This window comes from Narcine bancroftii, chromosome 3, assembly GCF_036971445.1.
Source record: "Narcine bancroftii isolate sNarBan1 chromosome 3, sNarBan1.hap1, whole genome shotgun sequence".
Lineage (NCBI taxonomy): Eukaryota > Metazoa > Chordata > Chondrichthyes > Torpediniformes > Narcinidae > Narcine > Narcine bancroftii.
The window spans coordinates 110,867,432-110,894,592 of record NC_091471.1 but is presented as its reverse complement, the minus strand read 5'-3'; the positions used below and the strand labels follow the sequence as shown (position 1 = coordinate 110,894,592).

The 27,161-nt window shown below is 39.5% G+C and overlaps 1 protein-coding gene across 22 annotated transcripts in view; it reads left to right on the top strand.

The window, feature by feature from the left end:
- The window catches only part of LOC138757470 (putative methyltransferase NSUN7), a 141,960-nt gene that overhangs the window by 58,089 nt on the left and 56,710 nt on the right, over window positions 1–27,161 (top strand). For 12 of the 22 annotated variants that reach the window (XM_069924829.1, XM_069924815.1, XM_069924817.1 and 9 more), the window contains 9 exons: window positions 751–903; window positions 1,191–1,374; window positions 1,526–1,736; window positions 5,974–6,117; window positions 9,010–9,111; window positions 12,733–12,850; window positions 20,005–20,128; window positions 22,921–23,515; window positions 26,094–26,954. In XM_069924829.1, the coding sequence (XP_069780930.1) occupies window positions 751–903; window positions 1,191–1,374; window positions 1,526–1,736; window positions 5,974–6,117; window positions 9,010–9,111; window positions 12,733–12,850; window positions 20,005–20,128; window positions 22,921–23,515; window positions 26,094–26,260 (1,798 nt within the window). In that variant the 3' untranslated portion in view covers window positions 26,261–26,954. Of the gene's footprint in view, window positions 1–750; window positions 904–1,190; window positions 1,375–1,525; window positions 1,737–5,973; window positions 6,118–9,009; window positions 9,112–12,732; window positions 12,851–20,004; window positions 20,129–22,920; window positions 23,558–26,093; window positions 26,955–27,161 lie in introns of those variants that run through there. The other 10 variants (XM_069924820.1, XM_069924830.1, XM_069924825.1 and 7 more) reach the window with 5 other exon arrangements.

Below are 27,161 nucleotides of genomic sequence, written 5' to 3'. Positions count from 1 at the left end.
CTTGGGTGCTATGTAAAATGGAAGAGTATTCAGATAAGTGAGGAATTAGGTGGGGTAATTGGGAAGTGTTGAATTGTATCTAAGGCTGTTAAATTCTTTAGTCTTGAAGGTTTATACATGCCACCTTGAAATTTGAGATGCTGTTTCTTCTACTTGTTGTTAAAGACTAGCAGATGATTTTTTTTGGTAAAGGGACAGATATTTCTGTTCAGGTTTGGGCAACTGGAAACTTCAGTTGCATTATTAGCAACAAATGCAGGGGACTCCCTTTGAAAATGGTTTGAAGCGCTTGTTAGTAAGGATGGGAAAAGCAAAAGCAGAGATATTTTTTCAGTCCTGTTCTTGTAAGGGGCAGGGAGAGGGTGGGCATTGGAGATAATCTACAAATGAACTAGAATGTTAGGGAAGAAAATGTCCTTTCAGAATTCTATCAAGGGAAGGGAGGGGTGAATGTATTTTCAAATGGCATTGGCAAAAAACTGATCTGAAGTGCTTGGAGTATTGCAACAAAGGCTCTAAGCATAAAGTAAAGGGAATAGAAATGTTGCGGAAGGAGGAGGGTCCTTTTACTAAGGAGAAAATAAATCTGATTGAATGGAATTTGAAGTAATTATATTTAAGATTGGGAAGGTTACAGGTGAACAATCCTTAATGTGTGCCTGAAAAACCTGTGTATGTCTGTAATTTAATGCTTAGTTAAAAGAAACTATTTTCCTTGTTTTAAAAAAAGCTTGATTTTTTTTGGTATAGTTTTAAAACAAAACTGGCTGCTGCACTTGCTCGGTGTCGGATTAAAAATGATGCCATCTCCATAGACTTGATTCTTCCTGAATCTGTGAGAAATCAAGAAAAAAGAGCTTCTTCTTTGCCACTGTATGCCTGGGTAAATGTATTAAAGATCAGGTAATGAATTATAATTACGATTTACATAATTTCCTTGTAATGATGCATAATTTATTTTATTAATGGTAAATTAGTAAATCTTCTACTAACCACCAAAAAGTGTTAGTGCTATTAGCTGATTAATCTTTAGATAACTACTGAATGGAAAATAACAGATCATTTTCTAGTGCAAACCAAGCACAAGGCTAGTCTGACCTCTGAATATGTGCAGATTTAAAATCGTAGCTCTAGACTCTCATTATATTCCATTCTTCTATGTAAGCGTTTGATTCTGATTAACTGGACAGTGTTGAAGATGTTACCACTCTATTGGAGAGTAAAGGCTTTACAAAGGTGAAATGTGCTTGCGATCTTGAGGGACTGTCATTTTGTAAGGATCAACATTGTCAAGATGTGCTTCTTTTTCCAACTCAACTATCATCTAAGCTTCATAACATGGAACTTGTTACCAGCTTCAAGATTATTATCCAGGTAAGAGGAAGATTTGAAGAATCATCTGAAAGTAATTAAAAATCTGCTTTTAAAAATGACTAATTTTCCTGCACTGTGGAAATTTAAATTTTCTTTTGTTGTTCTTCAGAGTAAATGATGGTAAGGGCCCGTTTCTATTTTTATCCTCCAGGATAAAGGTCGAAGTCTTGCACCACATTCTGTAAAGGTCTTAATGAACATGGATGATGATATTATTATTACGAATGCAGTCTCGCGGCTGACTATTGCTCATGTGTCTACCCTTATTAATCAGAACTCCTCCAAAATCTATGTTTGTGGGGTGAAGACCGAATCGGAACATAATGAACTAAAGGACCTCTTTTCAAAACTGGGCTGTATAAGTATGTGTTTAATTGATTAACTATTTATTTTTCACATCCTCTTTTAATTGAGATCGATATAAATGGTCATTAGATGTAAGCATGAAAAATTCAATTGCATTCTCCCCATTGTTGGCAAGCAGCAGAATAAGGAGCTTTTCCAACATGCAGGGAGTCTTTGGACTTCAGGCAGTGGGTCAAGCTCAGAACCATCAGTGTGCCAAGGCAAAATTACAATTTATGCTTCTTTGAATCAAACTATATTTTAGTAGTAGGGAGTCTTTGGACTTCAGGCAGTGGGGCAAGCTCAGAACCATCAGTGTGCCAAGGCAAAATTACAATTTATGCTTCTTTGAATCAAACTATATTTTAGTAGTAATTAGATCCCAGAAGTTGAATTCAAGTGTTGATGTGATGAATGTCAAAGGGAGTGTTAAATTCAGGTTAAGTTTTCAGATTTTAAGAATTTGTATTTGACCTTGTGAACTTTCAGTTTAATTGTAGCAGATATTCAAGCATTAATTTTTTTTAAGGTTTGGGGAAAAATAACTTTTTAATTTAATGATTTATGGATGTGTAATAATGGTGACAACAAAAATATGAAATTTTAATAGGGTGAAAAGTTTTAATTACAAAAATTATTAACTGTTCAATTTTAGCTTTAGAAAGGTGAGGAGTTGAAGCCTCAGCCCCTCACATCTGCTCTGAAATTTATGACCATCATCTAACTCCCCATAAAGAAGGCAAGGGTCAAGGCAGGAAAGTAAATTGAGGCCAAGATCATATTGAATGGTGGAGCAGGTTCAAAGGTCCATGTGACCTATTCAATCAATTTCTTCTTTTATAGCCACTTAATCCAAATTCATGCCATCTCACTTTGTGGAAACAACTTATTACCAGCCTGCCAAATCTAGCACATTTCAATGAAATCCCATGAATTATAAACAGTTTTATTCATTCTGTCCATGTGCAATAACCCCTTCTTTCCAGGAATCAAATGCTATAACCATATGGCACTTCCTCCAAGGCAGAATGCCCTTTCTTGGACACAAAAACCAAAAGTAAACGCAGACCTCCAGGCTTCATCAAGACTTGAGCTTGTATTCTAACTCTTCTGCAATAAAGGCCAAACAAGTTATCTTTCTAAGTGCCCGTTACATTGAAATATTAATTTTCTGCAATTTGTAAACCAGCTCACTAATGTTTTCTAGAAGAACATAAATGAGAGCAAGAGTAAGCTATCTGGCCTGTCGAGCTGCTCCACCATTCAATGAAATCACAGCTGATTTTCTCCACCTACCTACTTTTTCCCCATGTCCCTTAATTCTCCTCCTTTGTAAAAATCTATCCAACCATGTCTTAAATATATTTTGAGGTTGTCTCCACTGCTTTACTAGGCAGCAAAATCCATAGATTCACCACCCCCTGGGAAAAGCACTTCCTCCTCATCTCTACCCTAAAATTACTACCCTAGTTCTTGAGGGCATGTCCCCTAGTTCTAGTCTCCCTCACCAATGGGAACGTTGCTCACTTCTACCTTTTCTATATCTTCCATAATTTTATACATTTCTATAAGATCCCTTCTCATTCTTCTAAATTCAAGCAAGTACAGCTCCAGACGACTTGTTCTCTCCTCATGGGTTAAACCCCCATCTCTGGAATCAACCTGGTGAATCTCCTCTGGATCACCTCCAAAGCCAGTACATCCTTCCTCAATAAGGAGACCAGAACTGCATGCAGTACTCCCGATGTCAGTACTCAAGATAGCCAGTACCTTGCACAGCTGCAGCATAATTTCCCTTATCCTAAATTTAATCGCTTTAAAAATGAAGGCATTCTTAATAGCCTGCTGCACCTGAAAACCAATTGTTTGTGATTCATGCACAAGCACTCCCAAGTCCTGCATGGTAGCATGCTGCAGTCATTTTCCATTTAAATAACAATCTGATTTTCCATTTTTCCTTCCAAAGTGGATAACTTCACATTTACCAACATTATACTCCATCTGCCAGACCTTTACCCACTTACTTAACCAATCTATATCTCTCTGCAGACACTCTGTATTCTGTGCACAATTTACTTTTCCATTCAATTTGGTGTCATCAACAAACCTAGATACACTACACTCATCCCCTCTTTCAGATCATTAAAGTATGTTGCTGGTCCAGCTCTAACCCCTGTGGCACACCACTCACCACTGATTGCCAACCAGAAAAATACCTGAGTCTCGCATTCATGAAACAATACTTATTTACTTGTATATTATGAATAATTGTCCTGCATATGTGTTGTTTGTCTGCATGTGTGTTGTGTCTGGTTTGTGTGTGTGTGTGTTTTGAACTTGTGTAATCATTTAACAATAAACTCGACCTCTGTATTCCAACTCTCTTTTCTATTAACAAATCCTCTATCCATGCTCAGGAACAACACCTTGTTTCCATCTGGGCACCCTCCAGAATGAACATTGACTTTACTGCTTTCCATTAAACCTGCTTGCCTTTTCTTTCCCTCTTTTCCTGTCCTTCTATTTCTTTCACCCACACAGTGGGTGCTCCCCCTCATTGCTGCTGTCACCTCCCTCCTTTCTCCACCTATCATCTTCTGCCTTGCCACCCCCTTCTTTACCCCCCCCCCCCCACTCTTTTATTCGGACGCTTGCTGGCATTCTCTCGTACTTTGAAGAACTCAAGCCCGAAACACAAGTTATATGTCTTTGCCTTTGCTACATAGGCTTTGCCAGCATTTTGTGTTTTTACTTCAGTCACAGTGTCTACAGAATTTTGTGACTTCTATCCATGCTACTACATCTCCTTCAACTCTATGCTTCTTTATCTTGTGTACAAATATTTTATGTAGCACCTTATTGTACACCTTCTGGAAATCTAAGTAAACAATGCCCATTTGCACCCTTCTATCTGCCACGCTCATTATATTCTCAAAGAACTCCATTAAGTTTGTCAAACAGGACCTGCCTTTGCTAAATCCATGCTGCATCTGCCTGATGGATCCATTTCACTCCAGATGCCTCACTATTTCTTCTTTTATGATAGCTTCAAGCTATAGATGTTAAACTAACTTGCCTGTAGTTCCCTGGCTTTTGTCTACATCCTTTTTTAAATAGTGATGTGACATTCGCTGTCTTCCAATCTACCCGAACCTGCCCAGAGAATTTTGGTAAATAATCACCAAAGCTCGACTATAGCTTCTGCCATTTCTTTCAGAACCCTGGGATGCATTCCATCAGGGCCAGGGGATTTGTCTGTCTTAAGACCCACATTTACTCAGTACTACTTCTTTAGTGCATCTAGGTCCTCACCTGCCATCACATTCTAGTTCAAAAAACATTTTTTTATTCATCTAATTAAATTGAATAACCTTACATTTCACATATTATGCCCCATCTGCTCCCTTCCTATCTAATCAACCTGTTTAAAATTCTTTGTGTCCTCCACATAATTGTCATTTGCCTTTTGATTGTCAGCAAACCTGTATGGGTCACACTCTGACATTTCATCTGATTGGTTATTAATATGGTGCAAAAAATGAGGCCTAATACAGATCTGTGTGGCATGCTATTAGTAACAGCTCAATAATCTGAAAATGATCACATTTTATATTGCACTCTGCATTGTGTTTCAACCAGCTTTTTTAGCCATGTGACTAGCCTGTACTTCCCAAATCTAGTACAATATTACATTGTTTCTGACAATATTTATTTCTCTTTAGTCATTTTTTATTTTGTAATATAAAACAGATGTACAGATGATGCTTGTAAATTTGCTATCAAATTAGGTATTCTAAGAGTACAATTTTGGATATGTTTAGTCAGTTGGATGCAGGCTTTGACCAGTGCAACCTTGGTTCAAACCAGTTTAAATTTGTAAGCAGGAAATTCTCTATTGCTGTAAAAACAATACATGAAATAACTGGTCTGTGACAATGAATTCACTTTTAAAATAGGTTCTACAGTTTAGAACTTGTTAGTTGTATAGAAGTGGTAAAACAGAATCACACTGTCATAAATGGGGTCATGTTTAACCAGATTTATTTCTAGAAAAGCTTGGTGCTATTGCTGGGTGACTGTAAAAGGAACCCTTCTAGTACTCAGCTTCAGTACTCACCTATTTTGAGTGAAAATTTCAAAACTGATAAAATATTTAATTTAAAAGATAATTAGCAGAATATTGCATGAAAAAAGATGATGTAATTTCTTTGGTCAAGAGAAAGTTGAATTATGTTTTGTCTGAATGTGTTACAGACATAAAGCTGATACCCCAGAGATTCGTTGATATTGAGCCTTTAGATCCTCGTTTACAAAAGGTTAAAGTTATTCTGCTTGTGCCTTTGTGTTCAGCATCAGGTGTCAGCAATCCAGTGGAGTTTATCTTGAATGAACGTGGAGGTAAAGTTGAGTTGTATATATTCTATATTGTTAACAAAAGGATGGTATTGTGCATTAGAAACAAGTATTCAGTTCAAAAGATTATAGGGAATAATTAGGATGACTCATGTAACTGAATTCCCAGTTCCAATCTTCCTGAAGAAGTAGGCCGAAGGATGCTGAATGAAATATTCCCCTTGCATCACTTTTGCATACAAACATACAACTGATGTTTATTTCAGTTTATTTGACACACAATTACTTGTAGAGTGAGAAGGATTCTTCTGCAAACAAAATGTCATTGCTAACATTACATACAAACATGTAAAGAACACAATTTTACAGAGTTTAGAATTACAATGAAAAAAAAGATAAATGAGTACCAAGCAAGGGCAGAATGAAGGCACTGTTGCATACAGTGTTTTATTCAGGAGCTTGATGGTTGCAGGGAAGAAGCTGTCTCTAACCTGTTGGTGTGTGCCTTCTTAGCTTTGAGCTTTTTCCTTGATGGAAGAGAAGTGTGATGGATCTTTCCCTGGACTTTGAATCTCTTTCCTGTATGTTGTTTTATCTTGATTTGTCATGTAAGCAGCAAATTTTAAGATGGAATTGGAGCAGTATCTAGTGGATCTAGGGGACTGAGGGCACAGGGGTCATCACAGAGATGGGTAGGAATTTCTTCAGCCAGAAGTTGGTAAATCCATGGAATTTGTTGCCACAAATGGTTGTGGAGGCCAGGCCAGGCAGAGATTGATAGGTCCTTGCTTAGCTAGGGGATCAAGGGTAATGGGGAAAAGGCCAGAGAGTGGGGCTGAGTGAGAAAATGAATCAGCTCATGATTGAATAGCAGGACAGATTTGTGGGCTGAATGGTCTTATGGTCTGAGTATGCATCCTTGAGGACCACTGCTATCGAGTGTGATTGTGAAGGAGATGTTGTTTCCCATCTTCTCCAATTGCAGTCTGTGGACAGGAAGTCAAGTACCAAGTTGCAGTGATGGGTTGGGAGCGCTGAGGCCTAGATCCTGAAGTTTGGAAATCTGTTTGCTGGGGTCAATGTGACTAACCCTAACCCTAAAGGTAGAGCTACATTTTGTGAACAGTAGTCTAACTTGGGTGCCCTTCGCATCCAGGTGTTGGGAACAGTGCAAACCTGGGCAGAAAGAAAATATAATGGCAGATGGAAATGGCTGTATGTTGACAGTTATGGGTGGTTGTTCACACTGGGAGCCATTTTAGACTGCAAGTACCTGAGTGCAACAGTCACGGTGGTTGGATGTGCAGTAGAATGGATGACCGTCAGTTAATTTTTCCGGTGCGATTTACACTTCAGGCTTCCTCCAAAAAAGTTGTCGGTGTCCTGCAGGATAAATTGTGGTGCAGGAATTGACTCAAAATTCCTGCACGTTCCTTTTTAGACTGCCCATGTAGCAGCAAAATTCCTTGATTGTGCTGGTACATGGCTGCAGTCTAAAACCATAATTGATAGTTTTCTAATAGCCAAGAATTTCCTCTCAGCCTCTAACTTAACCCTTCCTCTCCTTTTGGGTCCATAAATTATGTTTGGTTTTCAATTACATTATTGAAAGCAGCTTTGTGGAAATTTCTAGGCATTCTATTTTAACAGAAAAACAAAGTCTTAAATAAGGATCTGTTTAGAATACAAATTATTTTGGCTGTCCCAGGGACAGAGTGGTTTCATCACTTTATTCTGAATCTGGAATATATAATAGATGCCGTCACTTGGTGCATCCTGGGTAACTCCTGGGAGAAGGCCAAATCTATTAACCATTCCAAATGCCAAACCTCCACGAATATCTCTACCTGAAATATATGCAGTCAGCCTCATAAATAAGGCCTCTTATCGACGTCAATGTTGTCGGTCCTTTCAATTAACTTTGAAGGATACTCTCATACTAAAATTGATGTCCTGGTAGGGCAGTATAATATTGTTTACAGGAGAAGCATAGGATCTGACAGTTCCTGCCTGATCATTGAAGTGTATGAGTTGATTCATAAATAATAACAGTATAGTTCAACAGTTTTTGCTGAACCTGACCTTTATATTGAGTGTATAAATAACAGTGACGCCATCTCATTTAGCTTTGAATATAGCATGTACAGATTACAGATTAAGCATGGTGAACAATAAGTTTTTACAATGCACCTTTGGAATATGACAACAGTGACATCGGGAAGAACATTGGGCTGACCCCAGTAACCAATCTGGTTTTGTGCAAAATGTTGAACATGCCATTTAACAGCAAATGCTGAGGAAGAAGATGACATCCAGAGATCAATTTGCAAGTGAGAAATGCTAGAGCCATGCCCAAATTTAATCTGATCCTATAAAAGTCTAATAACTGTGGAGAAGCTTCTCTCTATGGATGCATCAATGTGAATAAAGTAACTAAATAGTTTCAGAGGTAATTGTCTACAAATCATCTGGGGGATGTCATACCTACCCATGAAGAATTGCAACATTTTGTGAGAACTGTGGAAGGCCTGTCATCTAACTTAGAGGACAACTGTGCTTGTCAAATGTTACAACAATGCACTAAAAGGAATACCAACTAAACCCTCAGATGACTCACAGATACACTAGTGGGAGGGTGGCTTTGCTTGCTGTCAAAAATTTTTTTTGGCCAATTTGTTGTCAGGCTAATGGTCTGTGCATGTGATGCTGTTACAGCCAAGGTTCTGGATTATTTAGCAAAATAATTATAGAGGGATTATGTGTTTTAATGCTGTTATAAAGTTCATTTGGGATGTAGTGACTGCTTTCTAGATTTGTTCCAGGATGTGATTTTAAGGCAGAGAAACAGTCTCTGTATAGGTATTTGGATTTTATACATGATTATTACCTATTCATTTTTTTTTTAAGAATATCTTCCTTGTCCCTTTTATTTTCTAGATACAACACTACTACAGGAACTTTCTCAAGCAAAAGTATCAGAACATAAACTCAAATCACTGGCTCAAAAACAAGCTGAAGAGCTGATGCATGCAATTAGATGTAAGCTGAAAAAAAGAGTATAAAAATATACTGAAGGGTATAGGAAGTTTAAAAATTCCTCTGAATAATATTTGTTGATAATGGTCCAATTTTCATTTGTGTATCTGTCCTGGCACATGGACTGATCATAGCCTAGGGTGACATCTTATGCTGAATTGGAAGTTTGTTTTTGATCATGACAGATATTCAAAATCACTCATGACTAGCAGAAACAAAAAAATATATAACTTAATTAAATCTAATAAAACCACACTTGTGCTGGATGATCTTCTGCTGTTCAATTAGATCATGGGTGATGCTTCAGTCCCACTTTCCTCAACTAATCCCATATTCCTTGATTGCATTAATATCCAGTTGTCTACCAGGATCCGTTGTGGTTATACTTAACAACTGAGCTTCTATAATTCTTTTGGATAGAGAATTGCAAAGACTTACTATTCTGTGGGTGAATAAATTCCATCATCTTCGCTACTATGAGTGGCCAACTCTTTGGGATTGTAGCCCGTAGTTTGGTACACCTTTCAGTGAAAGCATAATTTCTAGATCAATTCTGTCAAGCCCTGCAAAAATTATGCATAATTCGATGAGAACTTCTCTCATGTTTTCTTAATTGGTCCGGTATGCTTAATCTCCCACTCCAGGAATGAATGGTGTTATGGCATTCCAGGAATGAATTTGATGAACCATTGTTGTGTCCCTCTACTAGGGCACTATGTAATTTCAGTAAACTGTCTTTGCTCTTGAATTCAATTTCTCTTGCAATTAAGGCAACATACCTTTACCATCTCAATTGTTAGCTATTAATGAGGGTATAAAAATGCCTAGGTCTCCATGAACAGTGACATTTTTCAAGCATTTATCATTTTAAAATTCTGAGCCTTTCTGTTTATTTTCTACATTTTTCCATGTTATATTTTATCTGTTATGTCCGCTCCCATATCACCACCTATATGTATTTCCTTGAAGTATGTCTGCATCCAAAACATTGTATAGATCGTGCCCTCATATCGTCACCGCCTCCCAACCTGAAAATAATTTGTTTTTCCCAAGTCTTTTTTTTTGTCATTTGACCAATTCTCAATCCAAATTAGTATATTATCCTAATTCCATGTACTCTAATTAGACTTCACAACCTCTTGTATGGCAGGCCTGAATGTCTTCTGAATCCTCAAATGCTTGACTTAAATAAAGGAGTTCTAATGGCTACTTTCCAAACTGAAGGAACTATTCTAGGATTGGGAATTTTGAAAGATAATGATGTATTCACTTTCTACATAGTCCCCCGTTTTCCCCCTCCCCCCCCCTTACAAAACCTTGCAGGTCCTTGTGCTATTCTGTACTATTAATTTCTTCTTTCACTGGATGTTTAGTTAATCAAGTCCAGTAAATTGAGGGATATAGTGATAGTGCAGGGAAAGGGAATTGAAGTGGTTCAACCATAATAATGAATGACAAAACACACCCAAAAAACTAAATGGAATCCTTCTGCTTCTTTATCGTGAATTCTTTCTTTATTCTCAACAAATTGTATTTGAAAAACAGTGGAAAATGGTACCAGAATATGATTACTTGGAAAATTTCCAAGTTCTCCTAGCAGATTCTCTCCTTGCATTCATTGTAGAAGTTCTACTCTCTTAAACTTTTTTTTTAGCATTCTTGTTGTACTCAAATATGGTCAACTTGCCTGGCTTGCACGCTGTGATAGTACAGATTCTATCACCAATGTGAATATGTACATATGTAGTGTAGGATGACTGTGATTGGCTGAGAGTGTAGCCACACCTACTGGCAGGTCTTAAAGGATTGCTCCTAGCCAGAACAGGTCATTCTGGACTGGGCGATCTACTTGTGATATGCTCCAGTCTTTTAGTTAATAAAAGCCTTGGTTTGGATCACAAGTCTTTGGTTCTTTCGACGTGCATTAAACACGCAAAATGAAGTTTAAAAAATAATATGTCAGTACATATGACAAGAATTGAGCAATGGTTGTCTGCAGGACATTGGTTTTCTTGTAAAATTAATTCGACATGGAGCCAGGCAATAAATAACTAAATAAAATGTATTCAGTTTCACAGCTTTGGGATTTAAATGCTGGTCCTTTGCAGGGATCAAAAGATTGCCATATTGTAAGTGGAATTGAACTTTGTCTACTTGTTTGATAACAATTCAAAAATAAAACTTTTATTAATGTAAATTTTAAAAATAGCAATTTAAAATGTTATTTTTAAATACTAGTTTGATATATAGAAAGCAATTCAGTTTTTCTATGCTTGTATTACTTTCTTTTTTTAAACAGGAATTGAAAGTTATGCCTGTTTGGCAAAATGTGATTTCTTCACTAATATTTAAATCTTAATTTGTTCAAATGTTTAAGATATTTATTTAGTAAAATCAATTTCTTATATCTATTATGCCATTTTTAAAAATTGTGCACCATTTTGAATGTGCCCATGTTTGTGGCTGGAATTTGTGATAAAGCACACAGAGGTATGATAAATGTCAAACTGCCCACTTCAGGATGCTTTGAATCCAATTCTAAATTTGTTTTTTTTTGTGTTCCACTTTATCTTGTGTCAGTTCTTGATGGATGGCAGTTATTGGTGATTTGTATAGTCTGCTTGAAGAAAAACAGGAATTTGTTTTCTGTTTTGAAAGGAAAAATTTATGTCATGTATTTTATATCCTTGTTATAAGCACAAATAACACAAACATCTCCAAGAGAAAAGAAAACATTGTTGCTTTAGCTTGATAAGTATCTTGCAGTACTCGATTTTGTTATGAGTTATGCATTGACATCACTTCTACTGTTTAAGCAACTGATATACTCCTGTATGTCATGACTGTGAATTCTGGATATCTTTTGTGGAATTAATGTTTGATAATCTCTGCCTGCATGTGGCTTTTGGATCTTTCACAGATGCTGTTCTGTGTAGTTAAAAATGTGAAAAATGTTGGCAATGTTGCTATTTTTAGAGACCGTTACAGCCTGTAGGCATATTCCTTATGATGAATTTAACAGAAAAGATGTGAAAAGCAGTCATTTGTACAATTAAAAAAAAAACCAATTGATAATATTGACTGTATTTGGGAAGGAAAAGTTGGGTCAAAAACTCTTTCTGTATTCTGAGAGCTGAGCTCTAATATTCTATTATTTAAAAACTCCAGTCATTATCTTTGCTGGTTAGAAAATATCTCCTCAGAATGTACAGGTGCCTGTAGTGGAAAAATTATGCTGTTTGTAAAGGCGAGAACTTGCTTTGGAACTAATTCAGATTTTAGAATCTTTCTTGATACAACACTGGTGTATTCTTTATATCACTCCATAGTTGTTTCTAAGTGTGATGTTTTCTTTTAGATGATCTACCTTGTGATTATCTACTTTGCTACATTAAGGAAACAAAGTATTGATTTACCTTTCTAAACCTGTTTTGGATATTCCCCTCTCCATATTAACATTAAAATGGATGGTGCATGGCATGAATGACAAATTACAAAAATGTAGCAATTACTTTGATGGATATGGAGTGTCCTGCAAGATGCCAATAAAAGTGTCGGGTAAAATTGGTAATCATTTTGGCAAAGTAATACAAATTGAAACCAAGCATGTGTATCTTTCAATAGTTCCTAAGGCCCAGGCCATTGTGTATTCCACATGCTCAATTTACCCAGAGGAAAATGAAGAAGTAGTAAATCCAGTATTGGGAAAGAAACTAGAAGGAAGCAAAGTACAACCTTACAGGTATTTTAAACATGAAATATCACTTGATATGCACACATAAAATGACACAAATAATATTCATCTGTTTGTCAGTGGTGTATTTTATTATCATTGGATTCCAAGTGGCATTTATAGGTTATCAATAGTTTAATCTTAAGAACGGTTAGCATAACGTGGGTGGGACATTTAGCATAATGGTTTGCACAATGTTGTTACAGTGCCAGCGATGAGGACCGGGTTCAAATTCTCTGCTCTCTGTAAGGAGTTTGTACGTTCTTCCTGAGTCTGTGTGGGTTTTCCCTGGGGGCTCCAGTTTTCTCCAACTGTTCAAAATGTACTGGAGATTGTAGGTCAACTGGGTGTGACTGAGTGGCACACAAAGCCCCACAAACAGAACTGAGGTTATCAAGTGTTGATTATAATAACTGGAAATTGTTCAGATTTTTGAGAGACAATCTCCTTTGATTCATTGAAAAGTAGGATATTTGATTTAACAATAAGAGCTGAGAGACTCAGCAGGTCATACAGCATTCATAGAGAGAAATGGTCAGTCGACGTTTCAGGTTAGGGTCCTTGATCAAGACTGAAGTGGAAAGGAGGAGGTACTGAGCATAAAAGGAGAGAGTGATTGGATACTGGACAAAAGAAGGTAGGAAAGGCAGAGCCACGTTGGAGACCACTGTGTGTGTGTGTGTGTGTGTGTGTGTGTGTGTGTGTGTGTGTGTGTGTGTGTGTGAGGGGGGGAGGGGGGGTGCAGGAGGAAAGAACATTTTGAGAGTAAAATGAGAACAAGAGTATAGCACATTGAATGACTCAAAGACTTGTTGACTCAAACCAAGGCATCGAGGTCGACTAGTCCAGACTGACCTGGATCTAGTTAGGTGCAGCCCTTTATGACCTGGCCAGTAGGTGTGGCTACAGCTCTCAGCCAATCATTATCACTATATGCAAATATATACAGTGGTGATAGGATCTCATACTATCATATTCACCCTTTCTTTAAGAACTGACCCCAAGGTGGCTAAAAAAAAGGGGGAGGGGTTACAGAGTGGTGGTTCTTCTGGGTTTTTCATACATGGGGAGGGGGGTTGCATGCAAGGGTTACAGGCTGTAACGGTCGATGGCCTGATTGTCCGACATGATCGCCGTGGCATTGGGATTGGAGTAGCTGGTGGGAGCAGTGCATGATCGTCATTGGAGTCCCTGAGTGTGGGTGCAGTTTTGCCTAGTCCGCAGTCGTCGTTGTCTGCATACTGGTTCAGTCTACTGCCGTTGTCATTCGTGATGTTACCTGGGGGAGGAATGGAGGAAGGTTGGGGGACAAATGTTGCAATGTTAGATCTGGCTTGGGCTAGGTCCCTTACTGAGACAGTGTCCTCCCACCCCTCTGGGTACTCGATATACGCATAGTGTGGGTTCGCGTGTAGCAGCATTACTAGAGGGACGTTTTTTGAGTACCAGACATGACGACTCAGCAGGACAGGCCCAGGGACCATCAGCCAGTGTGGTCATCCCCGATTCCGACTTCCGTGGGACCGAGAACATGCGTTCATGTGGGGTAGCGTTGGTGGCAGTGCATAACAGAGACCTGATAGATTGTAGGGCATTTGGAAGTACGTCCTGCCAGCAAGTGGTGGGGAGGCCTTTAGACCAGAGGGAAAGCGCAATCGCTTTCCAGATGGTGGCATTCTCCCTTTCGACCTGCCCGTTACCACGCGAATTGTAGCTAGTGGTCCTGCTCGAAGCAATACCACACTCCAAAAGATAGTGCCTCAGCTTATCACTCATAAATGAGGACCCCCAGCCACTGTGGATATAACTGGGGTGCCTGAAAATGGCAAAGATGCTGTGCAGTGCATTTATGATTGTGGAGGCGGTCATGTCCGGGCAGGGAATAGCAAACAGGAAGCGGGAATACTCATCGACCACTGTGATGTTACAGTGTTATGGTTTATCGAAGGTAAGGGCCCCTTGAAGTCCACACTGAAACGTTCGAAGGGCCAGGTGGCTTTTATGACATGGGTCTTCTCGGGCTGGAACTCAGCGAATATGAGACAGGCTCGGATCATGGAGAGGATCTCCTCAACCGTATGGGGCAGGTAGCGGGCCTTTATGAAGTGTGCAAACTTGGTGGCCCTCCATGAGCTCCTCATGGAGTCTCTGCAATCTGTCCAGTTGTACACTGGCGCATGTCCCACGGGCGGGTCATCGAGTTTGCCAGGCCGGTACAGAATGTCGTAGTTGAAAGTAGAGAGTTCGATTCTCCACCTGGCAATCTTGTTGTTTTTGATGTTACTCTGCCGGTTGTTGGTAAACATGAATGAGACCACGCGTTGGTCGGTCAGCAGTGTAAACCGCATGCCAGCGAGGTAGTGTCTCCAATGATGTACGGCCTCCACAATGGCCTAGGCCTCCTTCTCGACAGAGGAGTGTTGGCTTTCTGGGCCCTGCAGGGTCCTGGAAAAGAAGGCAACAGGCCTACCGGCTTGGTTTAAAGTGGCTGCCAGTGCAAAGTCAGAAGCATTGCTCTCTACCTGGAAGGGTATCGATTTGCCTACAGCATGCAGGGTGGCTGTGGCGATGTCTGACTTAATGTGGTCAAAGGCCGCTCTGGCTTCCGCTGACAAGGGGAAGGAGGTGGACTTAATGAGTGGCCGTGTTTTGTCAGCGTACTGTGGGACCCATTGGGCGTAATAGGGAAAAACCACAGCAAGTGTTTGAGTGCCTTCTGGGTTTGGGGCAGTGGAAGGTTCATGAGAGGGTGCATGCAGTCGGGACCTGGCTTTACCACCTCATTTTCTACCACGCAACCTAGAATTGCAAGGTGTGTGGTCCGGAAGACATACTTCTCGAAGTTATAGGTTAGATTCAGCCGTTTCGCGGTATGGAAGAATTTCTCAAGGTTGGCGTCGTGGTCTTGCGGGTCATGGCCATAGATGGTGACATTGTCCAGGTACGGGAATGTAGCTGTTAGGCCGTTCTGGTCTACCATCCAATCCATTTTCCACTGGAAGACTGCGACACCATTAGTGACCCAAAGGGTATCCTGAGGAATTGGTACAAACACCCGATCACTTCGAAGGCCATGAATCGGGAGCTGGTGGTAGGCTGATCGAAGGTTGATGGTGGAAAACGCATGGTTTTGGATGATCTGATTCACTACGTTTGTGATTCACGGAAGAGGGTAAGTGTCCAAGAGCGTGAAGTGGTTGACCATTTGGCTGTAGTTAACCACCATCCGTAGCTTCTCCTCATTCTTCATGACTACTACCTGTGCCCTCCAGGGACTTGCGCTGGGCTCAATGATGCCTTCATCCAACAGTCTGCGCACCTCACTTTTAATGAATTTCCTGTCCCCAAAGCTGTACTGCCGGCTTTTGGTGGCAATCATTTTCCAGCCAGGAGTGAGGTTAGCAAAGAGTGCTGGAGGATCGACTCGGAGAGTGGAGAGGCTACAAGTGGAGCACTGGGGTGCGGAGACTGTCGTAGGCTGTCACTGGCAGGAGGTCTCTGGAGTGGAGTGGTGGCAGACAGAGAGCAGGGAGTGGGGACCCCCGTAATGCAGTGACACCAATTTAAAATGGCATTGAAAATCCAACCCCAACAATACAGGAGCACACAGTTGAGACAGGACTAGTAACTTAAAATCCGTAAATTTGATACCTTGAACTTTCAAAGGCACCACACAATACCCCTTGATGCCCGTTGAGTGGGCTCTTGTGGCCAGTGAAATCTTTTGGTCAGTTGGGTAGACTGCAAGCGCACATTGTTGGACCAGGTCTGGGTCAATTAAGCTCTCCATCAATCCTGAATCAAAATGACAGTTAGCACATTGATTGTTCACCTTGACGGTTTCCATGGCCTTAGCTAAGGGATGTGGTTGGCTTTGATTCAATGTCACAAATGCAGCGAACGATGCAGGGAGCAGAGCTGCCTGTGTTAGTGTCTCTGGAGGCTGGCGTGATGACATCACGTGTGGCTGGGTGGAGGGTTATGGTGTCTCGGCCTGTTGTGCACTACGCTTGCGCGGTGACATCATCAGAGTGGGCGGGCTGTCATGGTCTGCTGACCCAGAGACCCGGTTGGAGTCGGTGGCGAGCTGCAGAGGCGGTGGGACTCGTGGTGCAAGCGGTCCGTCAGGGCCTGCTAGTGCAAAGGTTCCATTGGGCAGAGGAGCCGAGTCAGAGAGCAGTGTCACCACAGCGTTGTGACATCAACCGTTGCTACGTGATTGGTTCCTCACTCTCATTGGATGAGAGTTCCAAGGTTGAGTAGTTTGAATTTGGGGAAGGTGGTTGGGCTTCACACGAGGCATTGTGCTTTGTGGCGGCCATTTTAGACCTTCAGGCTTTTGCAAAGTGACCATTCTTTTTGCACTTCTGGCACCAGGCCTTCCTCACAGGACACAGGGATCGACTGTGTTTCTCCATCCTACATAAGTAACACTTTGGGGCCGCGTCAGGTTACGTGGCAGCGGCAATGCCATCGACGAGGTGTGGGGAGGCCGAATTAAAGCAGGCATTCTACTCACGTCGTAATGGTGGGCCCAGCCCTGTGTGTAGATATCCATGCTTAAGGTTGCAGCCGCCATCATTTCAGTGATCTGAAAAGTCTCCACGAGACTGTCTCCCCCCCCATGCTCCAACAGTCATTGCCTCACTTAATTAGATGGAATCCCACCCACATAAGTGTTCCATATGAGGTCATCAGTGATCCCGGCTGCAGTTTTATCGGTGCATGCACATGCTTGGCCCAGTAACTTTAGTGCCTGGAGATAGGCTCGGTAGGACTCACCCGGCTGCTGTCTCCTGGTCGCCAGCATATGCCTGGCATATACCTTATTCACAGGTCGCTCGTAGAGTCCTTTCAGCACATTCATGGCATGGAGGTCGCATCCTGGATGTTTTCGTAGACCCTTATGGACACCATGGACATTAGAACCAAGAGTTTATCGGCATCTTCCTCCACGGTGAGGTCCAAGTGCTGCAGGTATGCCTCAAAACACCTCACCCAGTGCCTAAAATCGCTCTGAGCAGTAGCTGACTGCGGGTCAATGCCGAGTCGTTCTGGTTGCAGCATTCACTCCATCCGTTGAAAATTTTGTTAATAAAATTGTAGCGTGTCGAATGACTCAAAGACTTGTTGACTCAAACCAAGGCTTTTATTAACAAAAAAACTGGAGCGTAGTACATCGAGGTCGACCAGTCCAGACTGACCTGGATCTGGTTAGGTGCAGCCCTTTATGACCTGGCCAGTAGGTGTGGCTACGGCTCTCAGCCAATCATTATCACTATATGCAGATATACAGTGGCGATAGGATCCCATACTATCACAAAGAGCAAATAGGGATGGAAATGGCAGAACTGGATCAGGGTGAGGATTATCTAAAATTAGAAAATTCAATGTTCAGGTTCAAGGCTCCCCAGTAGGAACATGATGTGTGGCTCCTCAAGATTACGTTTGACCTCATTCTGGCAGTGGATGAGGCTGAAGACAGACATGGAATGATATTTGAATAGTTTGGAATTATGGTAGCTGGATTTGGGTTTTAAAAAGTACTCCAAACACAGCTTGTAACTTAGTTTCATATTTCCATGAAAATCCCAAAGTTGCTACGAATTGCTTAGGGATATATGGGAAGTAGTCACAATAAATGGTTTTTTTTTTTAAAAATCAGCTCTTGCTTCTGATAATTATTTGCACTGCCATGATGTGAAACCTAACGATTTTCATCTGTAGGATGTGTGATAGAACAGATTCTATCACCAATGTGTATATGTATAGATTGTAGTGTAGGATGATTGTGATTGGCTCAGAGCGTAGCCATGCCTACTGGCAGGTCTTAAAGGGTTGCACCTAGCCAGACCAGGTCATTCTGGACTTGTCGACCTATATGTGATATGCTCCAGTCTTCTAGTTAATAAAAGCCTTGGTTTGGATCAACAAGCCTTTGATTCTTTCGATGTGCTCTACAATTTTATTAACTAGAAAGTTTTAAAGGGATGGAGCGTGTGCTACGACTGGAATGTCTCAACATCGACCCACAGTCGGCTACAGCCTCGAATGACTTTAAGCACTGGGTGAGGTGCTTCGAAACATACTTACAACTCCCTGACCCTGCCGGGATAGAGGACAGCCATCGACTACTAATATGGATGACTATGGTGTCCCTGAGAATCTACCAGAGCATCCAGGACGTGACCACTTGTGCACCGCGACCAATGCCACCCCCCATGAAAGGATGTTCTCTTTCCTGAGGAAATCTGAATCGGGAACAACCATAACAGCGTGGCTCACAGTTCCCGGGCCGGTCCTCCTGCGATGTCACGTTTGGTACTCAGAGAATGATCCCTTGGTTAACCGAGTAACTCTGCTCCATGTGAACCCGCATTACGCCTACATTGAGTACCTGGAGGGGTGGGAGGACACAGTCTTGGTAAGGGACCTAGCCCAAGCCAGATCAGGCCCAACAGTGCTTCCAGCCCAACCTCCCCCAAATCCTTCCCCCCCAGGTCATGTGCTCAAACAGAGTGACCAGCACCACCCCACCAGTTCAGGACAGACTGTCGACAACTCCATTGGGGAATTAAGTGAAGCAGTGGCTGCACCCAATGAGCCTGCTGACAACACGACTCCAGCAACCCCAATTCTGGCACCACGGCGGTCATGCCCCCTGACCTCCACCGGGCCCTTTTGTTTATTTTTTAAAGCCCTCCATCCACCCCGGGGTCAGTTCTCAAAGAAGGGGTGAATGTGATAGTACAGATTCTATCACCAATGTGTTTATATGTATAGACTGTAGTGTAGGATGATTGTGATTGGCTGAGAGCGTAGCCACGACTACTGGCAGGTCTTAAAGGGTTGCTCCTAGCTAGACCAGATCATTCTGGATTGGTTGACCTACATGTGATATGGACCAGTCTTCTAGTTAATTTGCATTTCTAGCCTTGGTTTGGATCAATAAGCCTTTGATTCTTTCGACGTGCTCTACAGGATGCCACTGATGTGGCGAAAAATATCACATTGCATCTACTTTGAAGGAGGAGAACCAATGCTTACTCATTTCATTCGAAGCCAATCTGTTTGGTACATTGATTTTCTTTTGATATTTTCAAGTATTCAGTATGAATTTGCTACAATAACCCACTCACTTTACTTAATTTTGTTTCTTGTAGATTAAGTGCTCCTGTTATTCCTTTGTGCTGTCCAGCAGAAGTAACTTGTGCTTCAGATAAATTTTTGAAGATTGAACCATCAGAACAAGTCAATGGTTGCTTTATTGCTGTATTAACTCGAGAGGTGGGTTAAATTTTTTATGATCTGGCATGCTTATCTATATTGCAGTTCCATTTCCGGTAAAATGCAGCAGTTTAATAATGTCAACAGCAAGAACTGTTAAGGAATTAAGTAGCACCAACAAGAAAATCATGGTGAACCTTCGCAAATTATTGGTTAAGGTTGCAGTAGAATGATGCTGAGTGTGGGGTAATAGATGAGATTTTACAAGAGCTGATCCTACTTTTAGTAAGCGGATTATCGGGCCTAATTGGAGATTGTAGAAGTGCTTTCCATAAATATTTCAATCCCTCTTGGACTCCATTGAGGTGCCAAGGGGCTAGAACCTGTGTTATCATCTCAAAATAAGAGATCAAGCATTCAGGATGAGAAGAAATTTCTTCATCCACATTTAATGATTTTTTTTAATGAAGTTGTCACATGTTGTTTATTGAAGATAGAGACTGATATTTTTAGATATTAAGGGAAATTGGGTTAGTACAGGAAAGTAGTACAAAGGTCAGCCATGATCTTACTGAATGATAGAGCAAATCTGAGAAAATATATGGCCTATTTTTGATTCTGTTTATAGTCATATAATGTTGTGGCACAGACATAGGCCCCTTTGTTCCAAGTTGTCAGTGCTGACGTTGTTTTACAAACATTTATAAATTATTATTACACTAACAACTTTTGGGAGCACCTTTCATGATCCTAGTAAGACAACAGATGGCTTTTATTCTGCAACCTCAGCCAACACTTGAAGCTGGATAGTCAGGCTGACATTCTGAGTCTCTGTGTCTTAGTATAGTATCTTGCCATGGCATACATACAGTACAATTTTCAGCAAATGAACTACAGTTTTCATGAGAATTTCAGACAACCCTGTGGAATTTTCTGGGTTCAGGAATCAGAGCTAAGTAGCTGTTGATCTTTTGTTGCTGTAGGAATCAAGATAAAAGATGGTCATTTCTGTCACATCATTTTGTTTGACCAGGCCAAGATATAGCCTAAATTATCTCATTACATATGATAATATTTTGCAACAAATATACATGTCAAATAGTTCAGGGATTGAGCAGAGGAATTTCTCAACTATTTGTAGTCTGTAGAAGGTGAAAGAAAATCAAGGAAATACTCAACAGATTTAGCAGCAAAGACGAGAGAGAAAACAAGTTCTTCAGATGAAAGATCTGCAGTCTGAAATAGGAGTTATATTTCTCTCCAATTAATCCTGCCCAGCTGTGAATTTACAGTATTTTCTGTTTTATTACTTTTGGTTTACAATTAGAGTGAACGAGCATGGAAACAGCCCGTTGGCCCAACTCCTCCAGACTGACCAAATAGACCTGGCCACATTTGGTTTTTATCCCTCTAAATCTTTCCTATCCATATACCTTTCTAAAGGTTTATTTTAAACATGGTAATTGTACCCACCTCTACAGCTTACTTTTTTTTTCTCATTCCATTAACACACTATCCCCATCACAAAAAGTTGCCACTCCGATCCCTTTCAAATCTTTCCCCTCACACCTTCAATCTGTGAGCTTTTGTTTTAGACTCCCCTACTCCGGTGGGGGTGGGGGTGGGGGCGGGGGGGAAAGACCATCACCATTCACCTTGTCCATTAAACTCAAGATTTTATCTACCTTTGCGTTCTGCACTCTGGGGAGAAAGGACCAAGTGTATCTAGATTCTTATTTCAAGCTGCAGTAACACTCTTGTGAATCTTTTCCTATAGCTGGTAACCAGAGCTACACATAACACTCCAATGGTGGTCTCACAATATCTTTTACAGTTGTAACATGACATCCCAGCTCCCCTAGTGCCCTGACAAGGGTGCCAAACAACTCCTTCACCACCCTATCTAGCTGTATTGCTAAGAAACTGCTACAAGTGAGAATATTTCTGATTTATTTCCACTCCAAAGATCTGAGCATAATTCTCGAGTTAGAGTTCAATACAGCATTATGCCATTAATACACTCTCGGTGAACTCATTTTCAGCCTTTTGTAAGAATGTGCCATCTCTCACCTCAACACTTTGTCTACAATTGATAGATAATTTTTTTCTGTGTGTCTCAGAAGTAGTCAGTAAGGTCATGTAACATTAACTCAGTTTTTCTCTTACTGTAGATGCTGCCTGGTCTGAGCATTTGCAATATGTTTTTTGCATCCAACTCCCAACAGTTACTCTGTTCTGCACCTCAAAGTTTTGGCATTTATTTTTTCCAAGTGCTCTTCTCAGATCAGATATAATTAATAGGTGTTCATTCCTTTCTCTGATATGGAAGTAAAAGAATCTCATCACCTGGACCCATGGCTTTTACCCTGTCACATCCATTCCCAAACATGCTCCAAACATCCTCTCCACCCAATGTAATTTTTTTTTCTCTCTCTCCAAATTCCAATTAAGAGTTAATCTGACAGATGCTGGGGCTCTGCTGAACATCCCTGCATTTTCCACATTTTTTTGCTTGTAAATTTATTGCAGGAATAGCTACCTCAGTAGATAAACAGGCAACAAGGGGGAAACTGCAACCTACAAAATTAGAGAAGCAGACGATGTTACCTGCAATCTTCTGTTTGTGTGTTTTACTGTTTAGTTTAAAAAAAAAATTTGGGGAAACTAGTGCTTTGTAGGAAATTCCATGCTTTTGACTAAGCGATGAGTGAACAATAACCAAGTATGTGTGTCATTTAAAAAGTCACGCAGCTGATTTTGTTTCCTATGCCATTTGCTATCATTTATGAAACTGTTTACCAGAACCTAATAACAATCAAGATTCTAACATGTACCATTTTTTAAATTTAAAGCGAGATCCACCAGGAGCAGTGTCTGTAAGGGATGTTTTGGCTCGAGCAGCAGCAAAGGGATTACTGGAAGGAGTTGAGACAGTCAAAAGCCGAAAAAAGGAAGAAAAGCGAAAGAAAAGCAAAATCTTTGCACCAAAAATTGGATATTTTAGTGGAACCCAGGCAAAGATCACTGAATTCTTAAATGAACAGAAACCAGTTGTTGATGATGCAAACTCCCCAGCAACCCAAAAATTATCCAAATCTGCGACCAGTGGAACTGAATCGAATACCAAGTTACCACAAAGAATATCCATTCCTGTATTATCTAACAAAGTAAAAAGAAATATTAGTAATGCATCTTCAATAGGAAGGTTGACAAATAGAAAAACAAGCTCAACAGGATCAAAACAAGAGCTGAAGATGGTGATAAAGCCTGTTGAGATGTTACTTCCTCCAGTCACAATACGATATCTCAGTTCATCTAGGGTTCCAAACAATGGTTACAATCGGCCTTACTTCTTCCAGTACCATGGACTAACAAGTCGCCCGCCATTGCTATATTCACGCAACACATTTGTGACTTCAATTGGTGTGAAAAAGCAGCAAGATCAAGGTATGTTCATCTCTCACAGACAGCCACGCCCTTGGCACTAAGGTAAAAGATGAACTATAGCAAAATTCTTTTAAAATTTGAATTGCATCTTTAATGCATATTGCTTTGGAAATATAATGTAAATAATCTTAAAATGATTTATTGATTGTACTGTACAAATTTGAACAATGTACTACCGTTGATTTCAATAGTGGGCAAATAGCAATTTATGGGTTCACTGATAATAATAAACAAAAATAGTGAATAAGCAATCAAAATTTAAATTTTGTATGAATATTCACTATTTTTGTTTATTATTATTAATAATTGAGCATTGCTACATTGCAATTTAGTTCAAATATAGTACTTGGAATTGGCCTGGATGCTGTTGGATTATGTCTCAAATGTGATATTAAATACAGCATACCCTTTCAAAACTAGTGTTACAATATAATATGAAATAACTTATTTTCATATAAAAGCAAAATATTAGAAAAATAAAATGAAAGCAGTAAGTCCCAGTCATATACAGCAATTAAAGTAACATCTGTAAAGATAGATGACATTCATAACTTTGTTTCTCCATTAAAAATGGTAGCTGTTCTGTGAGTGCATCTAGTATTTTCTGGTTTTATACTCGGCCCATTTAAGATTCAGACCAGACCTCATCCTGACATCTTTTTTAAACAATATCAGGTAAACCCTATTGTATTTAGGGTAAATACTGTGGTCTCTACGAAGAACTAAAGTTGTTATTTCCCCTGTACATTCACTTAATTTCCTCTTATCCTTCTTTGCCTTTTTTTTTGCTGGGTTAGTTGTCATTTAGGTATTTGACAAACTGTTAAGGTTTGAGGCTTACCAGGTTAATTTGTGCAATTTCTTATTTAGTCAGTGAACCAATAATGTTCGGTTCTACATCTTAGAAATGTTCAAATTTTATGTCTGTATTGCATGTGAATTTAGATGTGGAATCTTCCAATTCATTTGGCATTGATCATTAGTTTACAAGCACTCTTTACCTCCACTACTTAACCATATAACCATATAGCCACGTACAGCACAGAACAGGTCAGTTCGGCCCTACTAGTCCATGCCGTAGCAAATCCCCACCCTCCTAGTCCCACTGACCAGCACCCGGTCCATACCCCTCTAGTCCCCTCCTATCCATGTAACGATCCAGTCTTTCCTTAAATGTAACCACTGATCACTGGCCTTTTGATGAACATTCATTTGTATCCTTTATTGTTTTTAACCTATTTGTATTTTATATTCATAAACTCTTTATGCAACAGAAAACATTTAAACTGTATTTCAAATAATGAAACCCTAGTAGTATTTAACCTTTAAAAAAAAAACTTGAAAGAAATTAAAACTTTCAAAGGCATTAAACCTTTAACTGGCTTCAGCAGAAGGTTAATTAAATATAATGTAATATATGGTCCCACATCTTGTGTGATTTAGGATTGTGTTTGATCACACATCACATTTTGTTAGCTGGACTGGTTAACCTGCCACATTATGAAGAATAAACCTAATCAAAAATATTGTAAAAGTTTGTTAAATTCTTGTCTATTTAGATACTTTCAAATTATTGCAGGTTGACACTTATTTTAACACATATTTCTGTTAAAACTTTTCATAATCTAATTACTATAAGGTTAAGATAAGTAGTTTTATCCTGAACAACTGAGATCAGAGGATCTTGTAAGAGGGTACAAGGAAACAGATCTAGGCAGGAGCCTTTGCCATTTCAGTGCATATTTGCAGATAAAATGCCACTTTATTTTTACGATCTAAATACAGTACCTGTGAAATGTCATTAAAATTAAACTTGGCAATTCTCATTTTCAAAATGCATTAACAAAGATTCATAGAGAAACAAACACTTTCTTGTTTGATATCCCAATAACTTTTCATGTATTGGGATTTGGGTTATTTTTGTTTCACTCTACAGTATCATGGTTTAGCTGCTCCAATTTGAAGCAACTGCACCTACAAAAATTGGAATGTTCATCTGGCAAAATCATATTTTCACTTTATTTAAAATAGCCCCCATAGCCTTCCTAAACCCAGATATTTGATATATGCATTTGAATAATATTCAGATTAATTTTAAGATTGATGTTCTATTGCAGCAAATGTTCTTTCAGTCAATTCTTTTAAAAACAATTGAGAGTGTGGAAGATTCTCATGCTGTTGTTCACAAGGCAAGCCCCAAACAATCTTGTCTGTATACTTCACCTTGAAATGCCAATGTGATGTAAGGTTCTGATGAAAATTCCAAGCTTTTGCCAATGATCTAAGAAATTATTTTCACTATGTGGAAAATATAAGGTACTTGTGCTATCCAGAGTCCACTCAATAAATTGAATTCTTTCTATATTCTCTTAAAATCTTTTGCTTTATTGAGGTTTGCATTTATTTTCTTTATATACAACATTGCATTTGCAATTAAAATTGTACACTTTTGTATTATTTCTATATACCTTTTTAAAAATAATTTTAATGGAACAACTGAATTCTGTCTCATAACATTTATTCTGTATTTTGTGGTGTACTTTGACTTCTAATTGAAAGTGAAATTTATGACTTCTAGATATCAGAAGTGTTCCTGGAAGCATGAAGCGGCATGGCTTCAAGACAGAATGTTCTGAGTGTTTGCAGAAAAAAGAGTTGAAGGATGGACGTTCTGTACAAATTAAAAGATTTAAAGGGAGAATTTTCTCTATGATCATCAAATATTTTAGCACAGCCTGTAAATAATGTCAATAGAGAATAATTTAAGGAGGCTGATTTGTCTTTTCATACATGTCCATGCTGAAGTTCATGGGAATTTCAAGAAAATGTATTACAAAATTTCAAGAGATATCAATTTTCATTAATGGTCTAAATGTATATATAGGAGATGTAAAGACCCGAGTATGTTTAAGAAATTACAACAACATAGACAACTAGCTACTAGATCTTGCAAGAGAGGGTTCACTTGAAAGTCACTTTCATGCACTTGCAATGCATGATTTTTTCCTGTTTATTGATTAAGGTCAGACTTCCAAAATTTAATTTCTTGCAAATTATCTATACTCTGTATTGTAAGAGATTTTTAAAAAAAATTGGCACTACCAAAATATTTTTAAATCACTGTTTTCCCCAAAGGATACATTAAGTACCTTTGGAGATTTTTTTCAATCAGGATTGAACTATCAAGTTTGCACAGATCTTGTGAATTGCTCAAGCTCTGTCAACTAATCCAAAAGCTCCATTTTACTGTCATGTAATACATTTTTTCTATCAGAATGTCTACTGCTAGCAGCAAGTTAATATAATGGAATTGTGAACATTTGTGAACTGAATATTTGAAACAAAGCATAACTAAGCCCTGTAATTTACTGATCTGTAATCTACTATAAAACCAAAGTTACTGTAAATAAAAATGGAGGTCACATACCAATCTAACTCACCCCATGATCATGTGCTGACCATATCCTAAATCCAATGGCTGCATCTTTTGAACAAAAGTGGTAAGCATCTGGACAATGTTACAGTACTGGAGCCTGGATTCCAGGTAATGGAGCTTGGAGGCACAAAGAAAATGGGTGTAAGGTTTGTCTAACTCTCAATCCAGACTGTGGAACCCAGCAAATCCCCAGTTATCTCCAAAATGCTG